Source organism: Taudactylus pleione, unplaced genomic scaffold, assembly GCF_031769625.1.
Source record: "Taudactylus pleione unplaced genomic scaffold, aTauple2 ptg000157l, whole genome shotgun sequence".
NCBI classification, from domain to species: Eukaryota; Metazoa; Chordata; class Amphibia; order Anura; family Myobatrachidae; genus Taudactylus; species Taudactylus pleione.
Window position 1 is genome coordinate 6182845 of NW_028284559.1, and position 21458 is coordinate 6204302.

Genomic DNA, 21458 nt, shown 5'->3' on the forward strand with positions numbered 1-21458 from the left:
CAAATACTATTGTTTTGTTGTATAGATGCACAGGTCGCCCCAGATATATGCTTCAGGAGCAACATTCATGGCAACAAACATCTGCACTGCAAAAAAACGGAGCATGGATTTCAAGGCTGCAGAGCTAAGTATGTGTCCAAACCTACTTTCATTATTAGAACTAGGGAAAGGAAGAATGTCAGATGTCCTGTGAGAACAGTTTTATAAAGACCACTACTGCTTAGGGCAGTGAATGCTGCTGACATGATCTTCGCTAAAATATCTTCCTTAAGATGTATTACCCTACATCTGCCCTGTGTATCCTATTGCAGTGAGTGTACCAATATACATATAAAACTGCCAGTCTGGAAACAGCTTTACAGTGAAGAACAAGTTAGAGTTTGTGTTGACTCTTTCAAGCCTTTAACTATGTGTTCACATTTGTATTTATAATTTTGCATTCGGTAATAACCAATGTTGCTTTATTATATAAACTCCTTATGTTGAATGTAGTCATCTTTTTTTAATCATGAATGTTATTCAGAAATCATGAGCAAACTACCATATTGATGAATACATGATTATTTTTAGCCTGCAAATTAAAAATAGCAGAAGTTGTGTATTGTATCTGAGAATATGGAAATAGTTCCTTTGATACTTTGGATGACATTTTTTTTTGTTACTTAATTTTTCAGTTATGTGGCATACAGTAATATATCTCTAAGTACCTGTGTTTGTCTTCTGATAGGGATGTGACTTGTGGCAGGATACACTGTATAAAGGGCACCGAATTCCCTATTACCAACAACAAGTATATGATCAAACTGCATGGGGGCCAGGAGTGCAAAGTAGCTGAGGTTTCTGATGAAGAGCGTGGGACAACCTCTGACCCTGGCATGGTGTCTACAGGAACAAAGTGTGGCCTGGGAATGGTAAGAAGTATTCAGCATCATGTAACTTGCTGTATCTCAGCTCATTACACGGCTAGCGTCTGATGCTCTTGACATTGTGTGAAATGTGCCACTAATTCTTTACATGTAATTTATGTTGTAGGTCTGTTTTGATGGTGAATGCCAAGATTTATCGGTGTTTGGAGAACAGAACTGTTCTGCAAAGTGTAATAACAGAGGGGTATGTATACATGTCATCATTATTAACTAAAGGCTTAACGTGTAGCAAAATGGCTGGCAGTTTGGTTATTAGAGAAATTAGTGCAAATTTGAGGAAGTTGTTGAATGTGTGAAACTACATGCAGACAGACACACCCAACCTTTCCCTATGCCCAGGTAACGTACCTGGTGCCTGCATGTCTCACTTCCCAATGTTTGGGAGATACCCACCCTTAATATCTCAGGAATAGTCCATTTTTTAGAAGCGGCTGTCAGGAAAATATAAATCCCAGAGCTGCTGCTACCCAGGTGTCACTTATTAATTAATTACACAAGAGACTCATAACCTCATAAATCTCCTGCCCATTTAATTAGTTGCTTGTAGTACACATTGTATAACGTATTACCTGCTACATCCTTGTGCTGCTTGCAGTTGATTAGTCAGTTTTGGTAGCTGTCCAGTTATAAATGGGATGGGTACGGGCTGCCGCCAGTCAGAATCCCGACGCCAGCATCCCGACCAGGTTACAAAACCAATGCCGAGATTATGACCGCATCCCGTTATAAATGATCGCACAGTTGTTAGCAGTATTGGGATACAGAACTCTCCTGAATGCAGTGTCTGGGAATGATCCATTGCTGAAGTGGTGATCATCTCTAATGTTCTGTTAGTTGGGGAGTTGCTGTTGCAGAGAAAAGCCAATGTAATGTGGTAGCACAGTACTCTAGTATTAATAACACCCATAGCTCTATCTGACTCTTATTACACTCATCACATTTTTTTTTTAGCTTGTTTCTTATTTTTACAATCTACTGATATAGTCAATGTCTTAAGGAGAACTAGTGTCTTAAGGTAGAAATAAGTAAAATTGCAAATGTAATTTTTTCTTTCTATAGATTTGTAACCATAAGCGACAGTGCCACTGTGATCCTGGCTGGGCACCACCATACTGCGACCACAAATTCACAGAGAACTATGCAGGTATGAAACTTCCTGTTACTAAACTATCACTATTACCATGTGTCTAAGCTCTCTAATCAGTAGAATGTCAATCATTTGGACATGGCATTTAATGAAAGTAATTTAAACCCCAAGTTGTCTTTGCTTGGCCAGTATTCTTGGGGTCAGCTTGCTGTACCTGGCCAAAGAAGGCATCACAGGTTAGGATGTCAGCCAGCCATGTGCCGTCATGGCAGTGTTAAGGTGCGTATCCACTAGGTGATTAAACTGAGCGATAGCACATTTACGACATCGTAATCGTGCAATAGCTCAGTAATCGCCCGCAAATCGGGCAGTTAAATGTCTAGAGCGACCAGCGAGGTGCGCGCCCGCTGGTCGTTTTCGACATCTATCATCACCCGAACATGCTGGTCAACCTAACGTGTCGTCAGGTTGCCAATTTTGGGTAATGATTGATGTGCGCTACACTAAACGAGAGAACGTTCAGTGTAGGCACATCACACACATGGAAACGACTTCATGATTATAATGTCGTAATTGTGCTGTCGTTTCCATGTCTAATAGTGAATACGCACCTAAAGCTACACAACTTGATTGCAATAAGGGCTCACACAGTTTAGTATTTATTATGTGCATAACCAGGCTTGATACTAGTATTGCAATACCCTCTTGCAGTTTTACTAGTGTTGCAGTTGTGTTCAAAACACATGTTGTGTTTCTTGCGTTTACTGCAGAGAACCACAATTAGAAAGCTTACAATGTTCTCCAGTGCTCGTGACAAACACTAGAATTGTAATTATTTTTGATACATATTTTTGCTAGCAGTAAAAAAAACTCATTACAAATGTGTCTGTAGCCTCAGAGTTCAAAGGTTCTTAAACAACACCCCACTTAATTTCAGGGGCAATTTCATCGCCCCTCTTCCCCCATGCATTTGTCACTTAATTTGTTTTATTATTCTAAAGTGTAAGCCTTTGTCCCTAACCTGTAGAAGTTCTATAAAAAAAATAGATACAGATGTTCAACGTTTTTTTTTTAAGTTAAGGGCACACTGGTCCAACAGTGGAAGCAGTACTATTCTTGATGTAGCACAGCATTTCTCAATTTTTTGCTTTACATAGCTCCCTCTTATTCCTTAAACTGTTTACCAAATACCCACAAGGATCCACCAAGGTTTCTATATTTTTATTATGTCCTCCGTAATGTTTACACATTTTTGTAAAGTATAATTATTGGTCAGTATATAGGACCTTATTCAGAGGCGGCCGTACGGTCTACGACCGCACGGCCGCCTCTATGTTTTGCCAGTGCGCATGCGCATGATGGAGCCTCGTGCGCATGCGTGAGACACGCTACGACCGACAGCGCCGGTCGTAGCGGGTCTCGATCCAAAGGGGGCGAGCTGTCGATGTTGATTGACAGCTCGCCCCGTTTGGAAGGCGGGCCGGGCGGGGGTGGCAGCCCAAACGGAGGCGTTCCCATGGGAACGCCTGCCGTTTGGGGGAGGCCCCACTGACATTACTAGTGATGTCAGTGGAGAGCTTCCGGCTCTGACAGAGCCAGAAGCTCTCCGGGGCTTACGACAAGTGAGACCCTACCCTAGGGTCTCGTCGTAAGCCCCGATGGTCGCGATGGTCTCTGACCATCGCGACCATCACCCGAGCGGTCGTTAGAGCTGTGGATGTTAGGCTGTGGGTTACCGACCACAACAGAGGTTTCTGAGCGACCGCTTGCATCCTCCGACCGCCTCTGAATGAGGGCCATAGTGTGCAGCAATGTTTTCCTTTTTGTTGATTTTGATCTTTTCTATTGATTTATATATTTTTTCCTTCTCGTTACCACTTCTGAGTATATTTTATGCTTTACTAATAAAATTGTTATTTTACTACAGAGACTGAGAAAGGGCTTCTAGTTGTTGGAATTCTGGTCGCTGTTTCTCTTTTTGCCGTCATTTTTGCTGTAAGCATTTTCTACTACAAGAAAAGACAAAGGAAATTTCCAGAAAAACGGTGAGCGGTGCATAAAGGAACTAATCAGTAAGCTGGCAATTTGTTACAAGATGAACAATCCCATTTAAATACGTGGGAGCAGACAGTTTCCCATAAAAATAATTACGGGTTTGTCCAATAAACACATATTTAAGAACCAACTGTAATTTTTTATGTTGTTGCTGAATATACGTTACAGCTATTCTCTTGCTAAATTGAATCATTCTGTAATGAGGTTTCATGTTACAAACTAATTGCCATCAGCATTCCTGAGCCTTATGACCAATAATTGATTAGATTTTATGTCAGAATAAATCAGCCTTTTGTGGTGCTCATCAGCAATATGCTGATATATGCTAAAGCAGCAGTATGAGTCATTGTGTTACATTGGCAGCTCTCAGCTTCTATCTGAATTATATGATGATACATTTTGGAAGTTGATCCAATCTGTCTGATGCTATGCAAGAGTCTCTTTCATGTGGTTGCAACCTGGAGAGTGCTACTTGGGGTATATACCCATTGGTGTTTGACTGCTGCATTTTCCATATGTTTTTAATATATGTTCAGGGATTGGATATAAGAATGCCAGATAACCGTTAAAAGTGCCAAGTCTACACAGAAGGGGAGAAGGAGGGGGAGGATGTCACAGTAAAAGTAGAGCGAAGAGGCACATTTAAAAACCTCTTTGCTCACTTACACCCCTTTTACACTGGTTTTTGAAGGGTTAACCCGGGCAGCTCCCTGGTGTAAAAGGGGAGAGGGTTGGATCGCCGGGTCGAGTGACCCAGCAATCCAACCCAGGTAACTAGCAGGGTTTAACACGTGAAGCCATGCTGTGAGAACAGCGCACTCCGGGTCACGATGACCTGGAGTGCGCTGCTAGCCGGCCGATTGGTCCGGCTTCAGTGGCGCTTGGAGATGACGTCATCTCCAAGCGACCACTTTCACTCCGGAAAAGCCGGGTCTATGCAGACCCGACTGCGGTGTGTGCAGAACCGACTCGGGAATATCCCGAGTTGGTGCCGACAAAATTCCGGGTCTGATCTGCATAGGAACTTTGGCCCTGATTCAGAGCCGGACGCTCTGACAGAGCGCTCGCTCTGAATCAGGGCTGGCCCTCTTGTTTTTTAGAGCGGCCTCCTGGCCGCTCGCATAGCTGTGGGTGACCACCCACAGCTATAGCGAGCGGCCAGGAAGATGGTCGTGATGGTCAAGACAATCGCGACCATCGGGCTTGCGATGAGACCCTTGTGGTAGGGTCTCGTTGCCACAAGCCCCAGAGAGATTTCGTCTCTCACTGAGCCAAAATCTCTCCCACTGACATCACTCGTGATGTCAGTGGGGCCGCCCTCAAACAGAGGCGTCCCCATGTTCCCATGTTTGGGCAGCCACTCCCCCGGCCCGCCCACCAAAGGGGGCGTGCTATCACTCAACATCGACAGCACGCCCCCTTTGATACGAGACCCGGAACGACGGTTTGCCCATCGCTATCCGTGTCTCGCGCATGCGCACGACGGAGCCGGCTCCGTCGTGCGCATGCGCACTGGGCCACCATTTGACCCGTTTGCGAGCGCATAGCGCTCTCGAGCAGCTCTGAATCAGGCCCTTTGTTCCAACTCCGGGTCAGCCCCGCAATTTAGGTGAAAAAGGGGTATAAATCATGTGCCTTTTGACTGTTGTTGCCATGGCAGTCGGTGACAATCTGAAGACTTATCAGTCATTCATAACAGCCTGGATACACAAACCAAAGTAAAAAAATGAAAAGGCTGCTTCTTATAGCTTGCCACAGTGATTTATGTTAAAAGAAGAAAAACAAACCTATTTTTTTCATTGGGATTGATGCTTTAAATATCCAAACATGTTACATTTGTACACTAATATAGCTTCCGCTCTCCAAAGAGTCAATGGCAAGGGTCATTTTTCAAATGTTTAAATGCCCATTTAATCAGATGTCATGTTGCGGTTTTGAAAAAGGCTGATTCATGTTCATATGTCCTTTCTCAAAGAGCATTATTGCTGTCCTTTATACATTTGTTAGCAAGAGCTATGAGCTAAGAGATGCCAAACGTGAGATGAAAATGTATTCCTATTTATGATCTATAGTCTTACAAATATACTGGACCTAATTAACAAAGAACACAACATACGCAGGGACAAGTGACCTGCAGTTGAATCGTTGTGCACCAGTTATGCCCCATTTACAGTTTAATCTAACCAAGACAGACAGAGAACATTGCGTCTGCCTTTATTACATGTGGTTTTGCTTGAAGCTTAATTTTGTACTTCCTAACTGAAGCCCATTGTGTTTCACCATTACCTCTTCTGGTAACTGGTCAGTGTCTTTGGCCACTTCCTACAGCTGTGCGGGGTCCTTCCTGTTCAGTGGTTCATGACTTTTGTGGTTTTGCTGCAGCTGTGTACTGTGGTTTACATTTGTTTATTTCTGAAGCAAGAGGAACTGATGATACAGACTGGTCAGCATTAAGAGAATGACTCCATTCTTAGCAAACATCCCGTTTTCTCTTCTTTTTTTTTTCTCTTCAATTTATATGGTTAACACTTTAAAGTCCATTCATGGTTTGGGTTGATTATACGGTGCAATTATGTCAGTTCCTTATTTCCCAATGTTGTTAGCAATGAATACATTAATTATTATTGTTGATGTCATTAATTAAAAAAAAAAAAATATGTTTGGGAGGCAGAAGGGACGAATTCCCTGTTATGAATTTAGCAGGTTTCCAATGCATTCTTCTTTTTCATTCAATTTGCTGCTGTACGCTAGTTCAGGCCAATGACACTGTTATTTGTTTTAGGATGGCTACTCCTGGTTCAGGATCTGGATTGTCCAATCCTTTATTCCAAGACAGCGGTAGCAGCAAGCCTTTTATCAAGAGGGATGACCCCGGTCACCTGATTGGGCGTCCTCAGCTAATTGCCAGCACTTCTAATCTGCAGGACTCCAGGTCTGCATTCATCACTATAGTCCCCAGTGATGACACAGTGAAGGTGAGAATTGGGAATACCAATACATAAAAGCAGTCCGTTTGTAAATTCGCCAAGGCCACATGGTCTAGATTACGGTTAAAAATAAAGTATAATTTTTCCTAAGGAATCTATCAAATAAGGAAGGTATTTTACTTTCAGTGTTATTATTGACACCTATGGCTAGATATCATCTACAATATTGCACAGGTAATGTTGGCCTTAAAAGGGTACAATTTATACATAATTTACAATTATACTGTTTCCTCTTCTACAAGTAATGTTCATTATTTATAAAGCTGACAGCAGTTGATTGATGATATTTTTTTTTCTCACATTCTGCCACCTAATATTAGAGCGCCACTGTCTCGCATTCTAATTTTAGAGCGCCACTGTCTCGCATTCTAATTTTAGAGCGCCACTGTCTCATATTCTTATAATAGAGCGCCACTGTCTCGCTTTCTGCCACCTACTATTAGAGCGCCACTGTCTACCCTTTTAGTGGTTCTACCTAGCCTCAAAGTGTACTTTGTCTTTCTTTTTAGCCCCATTGTGTCTGTCCACCTCTTCAATAGAACCTTAGTTTCTTCATTCCATGATTTACCATGTCAGCTCGGTGGACACATGTAATTAGCATACCTCTTTGTTCATAAGTACATATTTAAAGATTTCATATCAACCTTGCAGCATAGCTTTCCTCTCTGGATTTCGGTCAATTTGAGAGCAATATCCTGCCACAGACTGCTGGAAGTGTTAGCAGGTGTGTTCTGCCCACCTTGGTGTAATGTGGGAGTGCAAGGGGCATGGTTAAGGAAAGGAATGCTCGTCATTCCACAGGGGATCTACTCGCATGCATACTGTCCTGATTATTCCCAGTGCAATGTTGGGAGTCATATTTTTAGCACTATTCAGGCACCATCGTCAGGAAATTTTGCTCTGATGATTGTGAATAAACAGCACCAAAAAGTATACATTCATTCATTGAACTGAATAAGGTGCTATACAGAACCTGCTCTTTGGATAATTTGTGGTGTGCGTCAAGCTTCCTTTTATTGGTCTGCAATTGAATCCTGATATAAGATGTGTCATAATTACTTCTAAAGTACCACTAATTGCTACTTTACACTTTTAGTACTTTTAATTGATTACATTAGTTTGAATCAATTACTATATTTGTGCAGACAGTCTAGTTTCTTTATTTGCCATTTCTCGTGTACTTATATTTTATAGCGTATATTTTCTAAACTGACATAGGGGTCTATGTACTAAGCCTTGGAGAGAGAGAAAGTGGACTGAGATTAAGTACCAACCAATCGGCTCCTAACTGTCACTTTATAGGCTATGTTTGAAAAATTACAATGCGGAGCTGATTGGTTGGTACTTTATCTCCCTCCAAGGCTTTGGGGTCTATTCACTAAGCCTTGGCGAGAGATACAATGGAGAAAGATAAGTCCCAGCCATTCGGCTCCTAAACACAAACACAGCCTGTAAACTGGCAGTTTGGCTGGGACTTATCTTTCTCCATTTTAAGTCCCAGCCAATCAGCTCCTAACTGACAGTTTACAGGCTGTGTTTGTGTTTAGGAGCCGAATGGCTGGGACTTCTCTTTCTCCATTTTATTTCTCTCCAAGGCTTAGTGAATAGACCCCTTACACTCTTTCCTAGTTTATGCGCTGTAAAGCAATACTGTGGTTTTGCTATGCATTGAATCAAGCAGTTTATTTGCTGTTTTGGTCTGTTTCTCTGTTACTTGCTTTCACAGCCATTTTTTTGTCTTACAGAGTCCCTCATTCATCTCCAGTCCCCAGCCAGTGACTCCTATATCTGTCCCCAAATCCCCTCAGGTATTTTGCTCTTTTGTTTTAATTGATAAGATTAGTCTTAACCCTTAAGTAATCTGTGTAGTAAATGTATCAGTGCTATGTTCAGGTCATCTGCTTCCTACAGGTGTCTCCTTGTCATTGCCATTAATGTACAGGCTTCCTCTTACAAACAGGGTCTTATCTGAGCTGTCAGCAGTGTTTAGTGACAAACAATGACTGGGAAATATGATGTCTGTGTTTGTGTTGTTTTGTTGGAGAATAAGGCATTTAGTAATGCTTTCACCCTAAGCACTAGTTAGTAAAACTATTTTATACTAATAATTGGCCTCATCCTGCTGCATAAAAAGCAATAAGGGTCTGATACAGAGTCACACTTAACTCTGCCGAGATACCAAAAACTGGAAACAGACTCCACCAGTGGCGGATTTTACCTAGGGGCTGCGGGGCTGCAGCCGTCCCCATCCCCCCGAGTAAAATCCGCTACTTCAGTGAACGAGTTAGTCGTGACTGCACTGGCTACACTGACTGGAGGTGGCTTCCCAGTGTCTCCTCCCCCTGGGACTTCCAGTCCTGGCTGTGATTAGAAGAGAGCGGCTTCCAGTGGAAGCTGCTGCTCTACCTTTCAGGCAGCCATACACGGCTTCTAGGGGCTGCAACCAATGCAGTCCCTAGAAGCCGGTATTATTTGCATTTGCCGGTCCCGGTGATTGCCAGATTCAATGCGCAGACGCCCTGACCCGGCCAGCCACAGCCAGACCAGCAGCAGCGGCAGCCCCCCCAGCTAAGAGGGTAGGAGCCGTTACTGGATGCAACTAATGGCTTTCATGAGACTGGTCTTACATATGTAATCCCAGTTTGCGCTCAGTTCATAACCAGAAACGCCCATTTGGCGGACAGAGAGAAACGCCTGACATGTGTCCGACTGTTTGTTACAGCACATGCACAGTTTGCTCAATTTGGACAGATGCTCCTGCATTCTAACTTGTGTGCATCTCACAATCAGGCCCTAATTATTTATTTATTAGAATTTTATAACAAAAAAAATGTAAGTTGAAATTAATAAATGGTAACAATATTTTATGTTTTTTATCCATAAGGTGTCAAAGCCTCATGTAGCCCCACCAAGACCTCCAGGCACACCTGTGTCAGGACAAGGCAGACCAAGCTACCCCCAGGTTTGTGAACTAACAATATGCCTTATCTAAAGCTGGCCATCCACTATACAATTATCTGTCAGATATCTGACCAATCAGGCTGGTTGGAATGAAAACCTGGTAATATATGGGAGCAAATGACAGTCGATCATATGGTTTTAAACACTGAAAAAAGGACAAAAAAAATTTGTTCAAATTGGTTACATTTGTGTGTTTTAACCAATTTGTCTGAACGAATATTTTTGGCTATTTTCCAGTGTTTGTGAGCTAATGGACGATTGTCATTTGCTCCCATACATTACCAGGTTTTCATTCCAACCAGCCAGATTGGACAGATATCTGACAGAAAGTTGTATAGTGGATGCCCAGCTTTACATTAGTTATACAGTAAAGCTATTTGAAAGGCTATCTGTGCACACAAGCAGCCACCTTACGCAATATGGCTCATGTTTAAATCCATGTGTTTTATTGAGTTTGTTTTTTCTTTGTATTTTAGAAACCGACGCCTCCAAATAAACCATTGCCAGTCCTGAAACCAAAACCGGTAACTAATGGCTTCACTTGTTATCCGTATATTCCCAGTGCAGACTTGTAATGCACGCATTCACAGAGATGGCATGACCAGGCAACAATAATTCTTTATCTTTATCAGGCACAGACTATAAAATGTTAGTTATAGGTTGGGCATACCATTTTGTCATATACAATCATGTAGATGACTGGTAGATAATAGCATATCACATCATATTTCTAACAATTTATATTCAGGGTGGACATAAGTGCTTTGCCACCTTGAAGAAATAACTCTCATTCTGGTATCTTATTGCTTATACACTATTACCAGAGTTACCCAGAGACTTGCATCATTCTTTGTTAGATACATATATTATTTGATATTCAAAGTTTTTGAAAGCTAATATATCTTTTCTTTAAAAGCACTCACTTCTCCAACCAGTACTCCCACTTGAATCTCTTCACCGGTGAAGCAGTGTTAACTCCTTACTCACCCCGGTCACAGTCTTTCTCAGTCTGTTCTCCCGGAAGCTGTGCCTGGGAATTTTTTAAAATAGATCAGGGCTTTTATTGTCAAGACACTGCTGATTGGCTGAGCTGTGACATTCCATATTGAATGATTCTATGGTATCCTATAAACTGTAACTTAATATACAAATTCACATTCTAAAAACTTTCTAATATCACCTTTGTTTTTGTTTTTTTAGGAATTAAAACAGAAGCCATCACCTGTGGCTCCTTTACCGCCTTTAAAGCCATCGGCAATGAAAACTACCCCTCACCCATTGCATGTGAGTATAAGTGATCCCAGTAAAATATCAGCACCAGACTCTGGCCCTTATTCAGAGGCGGTCGCAAGAAGCGACCGCACGTTCTGAATGAGGGCGGCCGCTTGATTTTTCTAATGCGGCCTCCTGGTCGCTAGCTAAGCTATGGGTTACCACCCACAGCTTTAGCGACCGACCAGGTTGATGGTTGCGATGGTTAAGACCATGGCGACCATCGGGGTTTGCGACGAGACACTAAGGTTGGGTTTCGGCAACCGCAAGCCCCAGGGAGCTTCCTGCTCTGATAGAGCAGGAAGCTCCCCACTGACATCACTGCTGATGTCAGTGCAGCCGCCCACAAGGAACGCCTCTGTTTGTGAAACCACCCCCCCACCACGCCTACAAAACGGGGCGAGCTGTCAATCAACATCGACAGCCGCCCCTTTTGTAGAGCGCTCCGGAGCGAGAGAATTTCTCTCGCTCCGGGGCTTGCGCACGCACAGTGCGGCCACTGCGCGTGCGCAGGGCCTAAACATCAACCCGGTTGCGAGCGCTCAGCGCTTGCGACCGGGTCTGAATGAGGGCCTCTGTACTTTAAAGTATCTTCTGTGTTAAAATGTATTGTTATCTTCAATGCCCTAAATACTAACCACACATGCAGAATATATGCTTAAATGTTTTTGGTAGATTAGCCTACAAGAAAACCAGCACTGTAACACATCTATGCTAGATCCTGGTACTTTTATTACAGTGTTATTCAATTCTCCACAATGTGCGGCCGCAAAGAAAAATTGGCAATGTAGGCTGCAAACTGATGGCGTTTTGACCATGCCAACGGCACTTGAATACCCGTTCGTTTGCCTACTAGGTGTTATGTGCTGAATTAAACCAGCCCTATATTCATGTTTGCCACCGTTAGTAGCATTTTAAGGATGGTTTAAAGAGGTGAAACTTGTGGGGTGGTCCAGGGGTGCATCGGACCACCCATTAGCCCAGCTCCGCCATATTTAATGAAGGCAGCGGTGCGCTGCTGGTTTGGCCGGGCTGCCTGCTGCAGCCGGGCACGATGAATGAAACTGCGCCTGCAGCATTTCAAACATGGTGCTGGCCGCGACTGTTTGGCTACCGTTCCACGAGCTGTGATTGGCTTCCGGCCGACGCCATGCTGGAAATGCCGCCCGCGCTGTTTCACGGTTATGCTAGTGCACTGCTGTTTGACCGGCAACACCAGCAATCACCCTCCAGCTCCCGGTTGAATCCACTCCGACTATAAAGCAGGATCTGGTATGTCGGAGACAACCTGGCAGTAAGGTGACTTTTAAGTGTAGGATGGTAGGTGCGTTTCCAGGTCAGACGTAGAGTATTTGATTTATACCATGTGTTACCCTGTCCACACTGTTCTTACTTTGGTACGAGTACAATTCACCTATTGATGTCTGCACGGTTGTGTATTTTCCATTAAAACTGTTTTACGGTATGTAGCGCCACCTCTTTCTCTTTTTAAAAATAAATAAATATATATATAATATATATGTGTGTGTGTTCCCGCTAGGCTGTTTTAGCGGGGTGCTGCGCCTTGCCCGTTTTTTTTTTCATAGGGCAAAATGCACCCTGCACCCCGCTAAAACAACCTGCCCTGAGACTTACCCACCAGCGGGCCGCAGTGTCCCGCTGGGGGAAAAAGTTGCGGTGATCGGTCACTGCCTGGTGAATCACCGTGAGGGGAGAGCTTGGGGGAAGCCCAGCACTTCCGTAAGTGCTGGGCACGCCCCCAAGCGTGTTAAATTGTAAATGTGTCCCAAGGACACGCCTATCCCCAATTGGCCATGCCCCTTTTTGGGGTGTACAGATCAATCGGTTTCCTGCACTCACATCCCAAAATCAATGTCCATAAGTGGGGTGCATCCTCAAAATTATAGCTGTGGTCAAATATAAATCCAGCGGTATTTCCCAGGTATGGGTAAAATAGAGGGCACTCACCAGAGTTAAAGTATCATGCTATATGATAAAGCCAGGTAATAAGTTGTCAACGTTTTTCTGTATATAATATGCTAAAGCTGGGACCACCCATTACCAGATCCCTAGTTTCACCTATGGGTTTATACTTACCTCATGAAGGACCATTTTAAGTTTTGTGTAATGTAATTACATTTGCTCAGCGAAGGAAAATTCCTTTAGTCCAAACAGCTTAGGGATGTCAAACAAAGCAGTTAAACTGACAGATGATTATTTTGTTTAATCATATGATACAGTGGAACAGCCTGCGACTATTCTTCCTCACAAGGCTCTTCTGGCTGTAGTCCATTCTTTTCAAAAGTGTGTTTGGGGGAGGGGGGTGTTTTTGGGGATGTTAAGTTATAATCTATTAGCGCTGGAATTGCTCTTAGTGAATATGAAACTGCTAATGTCAATAGCTTTTAAAGTTATTGAGCAGATTTTTTTTTTTTTCTTTTTTAATTCCGACTTTCAAACTGTTTTTATTTTGCTTTCAGAAAATTGCCTTGAGACCTCCTGTACCACAGAGATGACCCTTTCCATGATCTATGGGCTAGCCAAGATTGAGAAATTGCTCGACTTATCAGTGTCAAGGTGCCTACAGATAGTCATGGTAACCACTCTATAAAAACACATGATGTGCCTTAAGGATCCTTTTTATAAGAGTAACAAGGCTTGTGACATCAAATCCCATTTACCGAAGCCTTGAGCAGAATGTTCCTACTCTCTGGTTCTGATTAGCACGTTACAGAAGGACTCTGCAGTTTGTGTTTACAGCAAATACGTAAAAGCCCAACTGGGAGGAAGATTAAAGACAACTGGTGGGGACTGTATTTGCTGGCATCAGGATATTTGGGCCAGGATTAGGTACAGTTTGGGAGTATCAGACTGCATTAAAAGAAGAAGATTCACTCCGAAAATAAATAAATGAAGGAAGAATTCCCAGCTCACACTCTACTCACAGTGCAATGTGGGATTTGTGGTTAACAGACCAGTCATCAATTTGCACTAATACGCATGGACATCCGATAGAAAACAAAAATGTTTTTAAGCAAGAATCTCAAGTGTTTTAAAAGAAAAATATTTTTAAATTCATTAATTTGCACTGCCTCTTGCACACTTTAAATTTTAGACTGTAGGGTTAAAGGGATTTGGAGTTGAACATTTTTATTTCGCCTCTCACACTTTCAATAGTAATAATAATAATAATCTTTATCATTTATAAAGGACATAGGTTATTTCAAAGTATGATTTCCTCGCTGCTCTTTTTTGTACATCTAGAATCTAAACTAGCTTTATTTATAAATTGATATTTCCATCTGTGAACATTCGTTGCATGCTTTGTATCCTCTTTACTGCTTCACTAGGATTTTTTTAAACCTTACTATGTGTAGTATTATTTTTTATTATTCTATTACTATTTATAAGGTATGCTTATCTCCATGTTGGAGGGAGCATAAGTTTACATGTTGGGTACACACAAATACATGGTAGGAATGAATTCTTTGTGCACTGAGATCCTATGCAGAGATAGCACATACATTCTCTTATATCCTCTTAGACACACGTTCTTCTGTTTTAAACATAACAATGAAGTGACTTTATTCTGCATTGCAGCTTTTTTTAAACATCTCATAGATTGGCCTCTTTGGTTCTTCTGGAAATATGGGTTGATTTAGAAATTACAGAGTAAAAGAAATATATATTGTGTTTCATCTCAAAACCAAACCGTATCTGCAGTTTTCACTGTGAGATGTAATTGGAAACACTTAAGTGCTATGAAAACTGGAGTCACAGGACTAGTCATCATGGAACATTGCAACCACATGACTGCAGGATAGTCTGAGACACATAGCTGAGCAGTGCGCTCAGAGGTTATGCTGACGGACTGGATTGCTGCCTAGCCCGAATCCATTGGTGCTTTATTCACAAAACCATATGTGACTTTTCTTTCTACTATTGTTTTTCATGTGAACCAGCACAGAAAAGGTTAATTTATTACCATGCACATATACCTTTTCCAACTGGGTAGGAAAAAAATACTTTTTTTTTGTTTTGTTTCTTATGTGAATTGTTAAATGCTGCATTTCTGTATGTTTTTATGACATCCTCCTGAACGGAGTCCTGCGCTGCACAGTGCGGGCGCAGGACAAGGATTCCTTGGGCAGACAAAGGATTAAATTATTGTATAAACTATTTGTTGAAAAAATAGTTGAAGGTGGAATTAATGTGTATGGCTTTCAGGCCACCACAGTGTTAAGGTATTTTTTAATATACTGGTTTATTAATAAAAAAAAAAAAATCTAAAATTTGAGAGTGTCTGTTTGTCAGTGCAATAATAATACAAGGCTGGCAGATTGTACATTTAATTGGGGGGGTCTCTTGCAGGATGATTTATAGTGGAGGTAAATGCTTTGCTGTTCACTCCTCCTGCAAATGGTTATTATATATACAGTACTTTGGGCCTGATTCACAGATGTACACTAATCACACAGCCGCTGCGTCTTTGTATGCAGCGGCTGTGTGATAATATGCTAATGCCGCAGGAGGCATCTTGTGCAAATAGACTCCTGCTGCCGGCTTCTCTGATCCTCTTCTGCATCCGTGGACGCAGCAACGGATCATCTGCGTGAATATCCGTCATCTGAGTAACCCTCAGGGAATTCATGTTGCTGAAGTCAGTGAAGCTGTGCCCAAGGACCCAGCCACTAGCTGCAGCACGCCTATTGCCGCCCCCAAACAGCCGCAGCCTGATCAGTCAATGAGGCTGCAGCGTCCAGGGTACTGCGAGTGATCTCGCAGAATGAGATCTGCACATGTACATTGCTTTATCTGCGCATGAGCAGATCTCACACCATCAGAGATATGCGTAAACCATAGGGGTTGGGTACATCTCTGAATTAGGCCCTTTGTCACGACTTTAAACAGAATATTGTCTGTCTGGGATGTAGTCGGCATCCCAGCGTTCGGAATGCTGGCGGTCAGAATACCGGTACTGGAATCCCAACAGCAGTCATAATCCCGGCTCCAGAATCCTGACCGATGACACCCAGACGGTAAGTATTAGGGTTAGGGGGAGGGTTAGGCTGCGGGAAAGGTGAGTTAGGGGGAGGGTTAGGATACAAGCCTTATTCTGTTGGGATGCCGTTGTCAGGAATCTGATCGCTGGGATCCTGTACCCAACCCGCCTTTCTCACTGCCCACAACCGTGCACCATCTTTCATACAAATATAGCCAAGACAAAAGCAGTGGCGAGAATATGGTCACAGCCTTATTATTTGATAGGAAACATTTGATTACTTCTTGAATTATATCACACACAATCCAATCTTCTAATTAACCTTTTAACAATTCCTTGTATATCAGCTATACAGCACCTAAAGTAACACAAAGATAAAATGTTATTAAATTGAGTTTAATATGACAGAAAATGTCCCAATGCTTAAAGTATAATAAGTATAACAAATAACTCAAAGAAGTATAAAATGCAAGACAGGTTAGATAAATACAAAGGAATAAAACTAGAAACCTAAAACTCGCGTATTTTCATTATCTCTGTTTCTAGGGAAAGCAGAACAGTGGGTCAATTGCAGATTTTGCACAACTAAAACTCAGGGCCTGATTCAGAGCCGGACGCTCTGATCAGAGCGCTCACTCTGAATCAGGGCCCTCCTACCTAAAAATGGAGCGGCCCCCTGGCCGCTCGCATAGCTGTGGGTAACCACCCACAGCGTATGCGAGCGGCCAAAAAGATGGTCGCGATGGTCAAGACCATCGGGCTTGCGATGAGACCCTGCGGTAGGGTCTCGCTGCCGCAAGCTCTATCAGAGCCAAAAGCACTCCCACTGACATCACTAGTGATGTCAGTGGGGCCGGCTCCAGACGGAAGGCCTCCGTCTGGGCAGTAACGCCCCCGGCCCATCCACCAAAGGGGGCGTGCTGTCAGTCACCATCAACAGCACGCCCCCTTTGGTGCGAGACCGATAGCGACAGCTTGGCTGTTGCTATGCGGGTCTCGCGCATGCGCACGAAGGAGCTCCCTCCGTCGTGCGCATGCGCATTAGGACACCATCGGTCCGCTTGCCAGCGCTCGCGAGTGGGTCTGAATTAGGCCCTCAATTCCTTGTGAGGTCACTAATAAGAACTGTATGTATGCTTAAGACTCTTTTATTGCCCGCATTTACTAACCACTTAATAGTTAGGAATCCTCATAATAATTTTTTTTTATCTCGCACATCCTAGAATTATAATATTGCCATCATCAAACAGACCATCATTCCCTACACATTTACATATAAACAGGAATATGTGCATAATTTAGCAAGATGTTTATTACTATGTCTCCTGTATGTGATCGCCTCAACGTTTTACATTTATGACCTTGCAATGATCAAAAATAGGTACAGAGGGTTTCTGAAATATGAATGATATATTGTTTTGATGGATTACTTTCCCTGTATAGATATATAATTTAAACATACTACACATCACTGCTAGCATCCATTATGTGACTTCAAAGGGATCTTGTATCCTAGGGCATTTGGTTGGTTCACTAAAAAGTTATCTCGCAAGCTGATTTTAGCTAGGTTAGACTGTGGGCAGATCACCTTCGTACTCAGAACATTGGCCATCGGAAGAGTTAATGTTCGGCTGTGCGGTGGCAAATGATTTAAACCCCAATGCAGAAATGTACTTAAACTATTTCAATGACTAAATATACTGTGATATAAATATACTGTGTGGCGCTGCAGTGCTGGCAAATGTAATTCTCAGTGCTGCCAGTGCCAAAGGGGTTAAGTCCTGGCACTGTGCGCAAGGTGTCTAAAATGAAATTGTGTTTCAGGTATAATTAATATTAAAAATGGTTTTAAATTGAAATGATAATGCAAATATATATGATTTGCCCTGTAGATCCATTGCTGATTCTGCAGGGATGTGCAGGGTAGGAGTTCTCCATCTTTGGTATTCCAGAAGGAGACCCCTGTTCCCTGCAGTAACATGTAGCTGCAGTACAGTGGATGACGCAGTGAACTTCTAATTATACCTCCTGGATTCAAAGTAATCCAGGAGATGCAGTGCCACCTACGGATCCATACTTCAGAGTGCCACACTGGCAGCACCTGGCAGGGGACTGCTGGCCTGGGATCTGGCTACCCAAAGGCAGCCAAATTCAATATACAGTATCAGCTCTTGTAAGCATTCACTTCAGCAATATACATAAAGTTTCAAGATGCTGCCCTGACGCCTATTGCTTGCTGTAAAATGTGACCTTATGATGCTCTTAGCGGCATTCTAGGCTGCAGGGTGCCCTTCCAAGCACCCTGCAAACCAAATGCTTGTGCCATGGGGGAGTTATGGTGCTGCCTTCTAGGCCACGCACCCTGGGTGACAGCACTGCTCGCCCACCCCTAGTTATGGCACTGGGTGTAGTAGCTATACCAAATACTCAGAAGTCGCCTGTTCCAGGTGCTAGTGAGAGAGTCTGGTGGTGGTGACAACTCTCTTACAACTAGTGCACAGTTGGCACTCTCAGTTGTTGAGTGTCTGCTGGTGGTTGAGCACCACCAGTCGGAGTGGCGAGTAACAGCAGGTTCGGGATGGTAAGGGAACCACAACTGGTGGCATCCTCAGAAGAAGGCAAAAGACAGAATGGTAGAGTTGTCGGGGAGCCTGCAATCTGGGATCAACATTGTCACTGTCAATAACATAACTCAGTGGTTCCCAAACTGGGGTGCCACAAGCTCTTGCAGGGCTGCCAGGAGCCATGCTGGGCCCGGGTGAAGGGGCATGGCCTAATGGTGGGTACACACTGGGCGATATTACTAAGCGACTGCACGATTACGACATCGTAATCGTGCACAAATCGTGCACTTTTATGTCAGAAACGACCAGCGATGCGCACTCCCGCTGGTCATTTCCGACATTGTCCATCGCCTGAACATGCAGCACAATCTGAGGACCTCGTCAGGTTGCTGCATGTCGGGGAATGGGGGAGACAGCCCGGCGCTGAACAATATTGTTAATGATATCGTTCAGCGGCTGTGCTCAATGTCATGAACGACATTGAGCACAGCCTGCCGGGGACACACTACACGATATCGCTCAGGGAGCATATCGTGTAGTGTGTACGCACCTTAACTGTGGGAGGCGCAGCCATGCGCTGTGCTGTTCAGCTGACAGGGAGGAGGGGGGGTGTCGAAACCGGGCCCCTCCAGCAAGCCCGGGCCTGAGTAATTAGTACCCCTTCCCCCACCTCTCAGCGCCCCTGGTGTCACGGGTTGATGGTCCAGTCCCAAATTTCCCTTGAATTGTATTTCTCCTCTATGCAGCTTTCTACAACAGAGCATCCTCTCTCCTACCATACCCACCCAAAATGGGTGCTTTCTGGGAACATGCCTAAAATATTTAAATTAATAGGCCCCCTGAAGACAAATAATGTGTAATTGGAATATAATCATCAGCTTGGAATATGGCACTGGGTCTATTTACTAAGCCTTGGAAGGAGATAAAGTACCAGCCAACCAGCTACTAACTGCCATTTTTCAAACACAGCCTGTGACATGACAGTTAGGAGCTGATTGGTTGGCACTTTATCTCCGTTCACTTTATCTCCACTCAAGGCCCAAGGACGAGTGACTGATAAACTCATACAAGACTCAGCACACTGGGATGCCTGGCTGTCTGCTGCTCTCCTCTGACTGGTCCTCTCCGTGCTTCTGGCCGAGCTAACAATTACACTGGCACACAGCTGTAAGCGCATGCCGAACATTTCTGTCCCTGTCGGTTAGCCGTAGATTCAGAGCCTGAGCGGCAGGTCGCCTAGCAACCTATGCGGTGTCCATAGTAACGCCGGCACTGTAGGCCATACAGCTGCCTATCATCGCTCACACTTATACAGAAATACCGCGCATCGGAGTGTAGTACATAACGATGAGCACAGAGCTGAGCGAGCAGCAGCTGCAGGAGCTGTATGCCTGGATAGACCAGGTGCCTCTGAGCCGAGCCAAGAGAAACATTACACGGGACTTCAGTGATGGAGGTACATGGCGAGGAGGGGGGAGGTGTATGAGCGCACTGTACGAAAGTAAAGGAGGTTCTTAAAAGGTGTCAAATGACTGATTTGTGCACTTTTTATTAATGGTGGACAGATGATAGCCAGCAAGTGTTTTTCAGCAAATTAAAGTATTTCCAGTGTTTTGGGTACAGAAAAATGTATGTATAGTAATTGTTCAGTGTTTGTAAAAAGTTTGGGGAAAAACACTTTTACCTCTCATCTGCAAGTTCTAAAATCCTCTCCCATCAATACAGCACCTCCACATATCTGTCCCTCATCATTTACACCTCCACATATCTGTCCTACGTCATTTACACCTCCACATATCTGTCCCTCATCATTTACACCCCATATACTTGTCCCATATCATTTACACCTCCACATATCTGTCCCTCATCATTTACACCTCCACATATCTGTCCCTCATCATTTACACCTCCACATATCTGTCCCTCATCATTTACACCTCCACATATCTGTCCCTCATCATTTACACCTCCACATACCTGTCCCACATCATTTACACCCCATATACTTGTCCCATATCATTTACACCTCCACATACCTGTCCCCCATCATTTACACCTCCACAAACCTGTCCCACATCATTTACACCCCATATACTTGTCCCATATCATTTACACCTCCACATACCTGTCCCACATCATTTACACCCCATATACTTGTCCCATATCATTTACACCTCCACATATCTGTCCCTCATCATTTACACCTCCACATACCTGTCCCACATCATTTACACCTCCACAAACCTGTCCCACATCAATTACACCCCATATACTTGTCCCATATCTTTTACACCTCCACATACCTGTCCCATATCATTTACACCTCCACAAACCTGTCCCACATCATTTACAACACCACATACCTGTCCCACATTATTTACACCACCTCATACCTGTCCCACATCATTTACACCTCTATACACGTGTCCCACATCATTTACACCCCCACATACCTGTCCCACATCATTTACACCCCCACATACCTGTCCCACATCATTTACACCCCCACATACCTGTCCCACATCATTTACACCTCTACATACCTGTCCCACATTATTTACACCTCCACATATCTGTCCCTCATCATTTACACCTCCACATATC

At 43.5% G+C, this 21458-nt stretch overlaps 2 protein-coding genes across 2 annotated transcripts in view; both read left to right on the forward strand.

Moving 5' to 3' along the window:
* ADAM8 (ADAM metallopeptidase domain 8) overlaps positions 1–15545 on the forward strand; it is a 34477-nt gene extending 18932 nt beyond the window's left edge. The window contains exons 15-25 of the mRNA XM_088475011.1: positions 26–128; positions 728–911; positions 1033–1110; positions 1986–2070; positions 3941–4058; positions 6851–7043; positions 8801–8863; positions 9940–10017; positions 10493–10540; positions 11217–11300; positions 13769–15545. Coding sequence (XP_088331137.1) covers positions 26–128; positions 728–911; positions 1033–1110; positions 1986–2070; positions 3941–4058; positions 6851–7043; positions 8801–8863; positions 9940–10017; positions 10493–10540; positions 11217–11300; positions 13769–13804 — 1070 coding nt within the window. The 3' untranslated portion in view covers positions 13805–15545. The remainder of the gene's footprint in view (positions 1–25; positions 129–727; positions 912–1032; positions 1111–1985; positions 2071–3940; positions 4059–6850; positions 7044–8800; positions 8864–9939; positions 10018–10492; positions 10541–11216; positions 11301–13768) is intronic.
* A 4522-nt stretch (positions 15546–20067) lies between these two features.
* The window catches only part of LOC148521579 (sperm flagella and cilia-associated protein 1-like), a 169554-nt gene continuing 168163 nt past the window's right edge, over positions 20068–21458 (forward strand). The window contains exon 1 of the mRNA XM_088475012.1: positions 20068–20310. Within this exon, the coding sequence (XP_088331138.1) occupies positions 20202–20310 (109 nt within the window). The 5' untranslated portion in view covers positions 20068–20201. The remainder of the gene's footprint in view (positions 20311–21458) is intronic.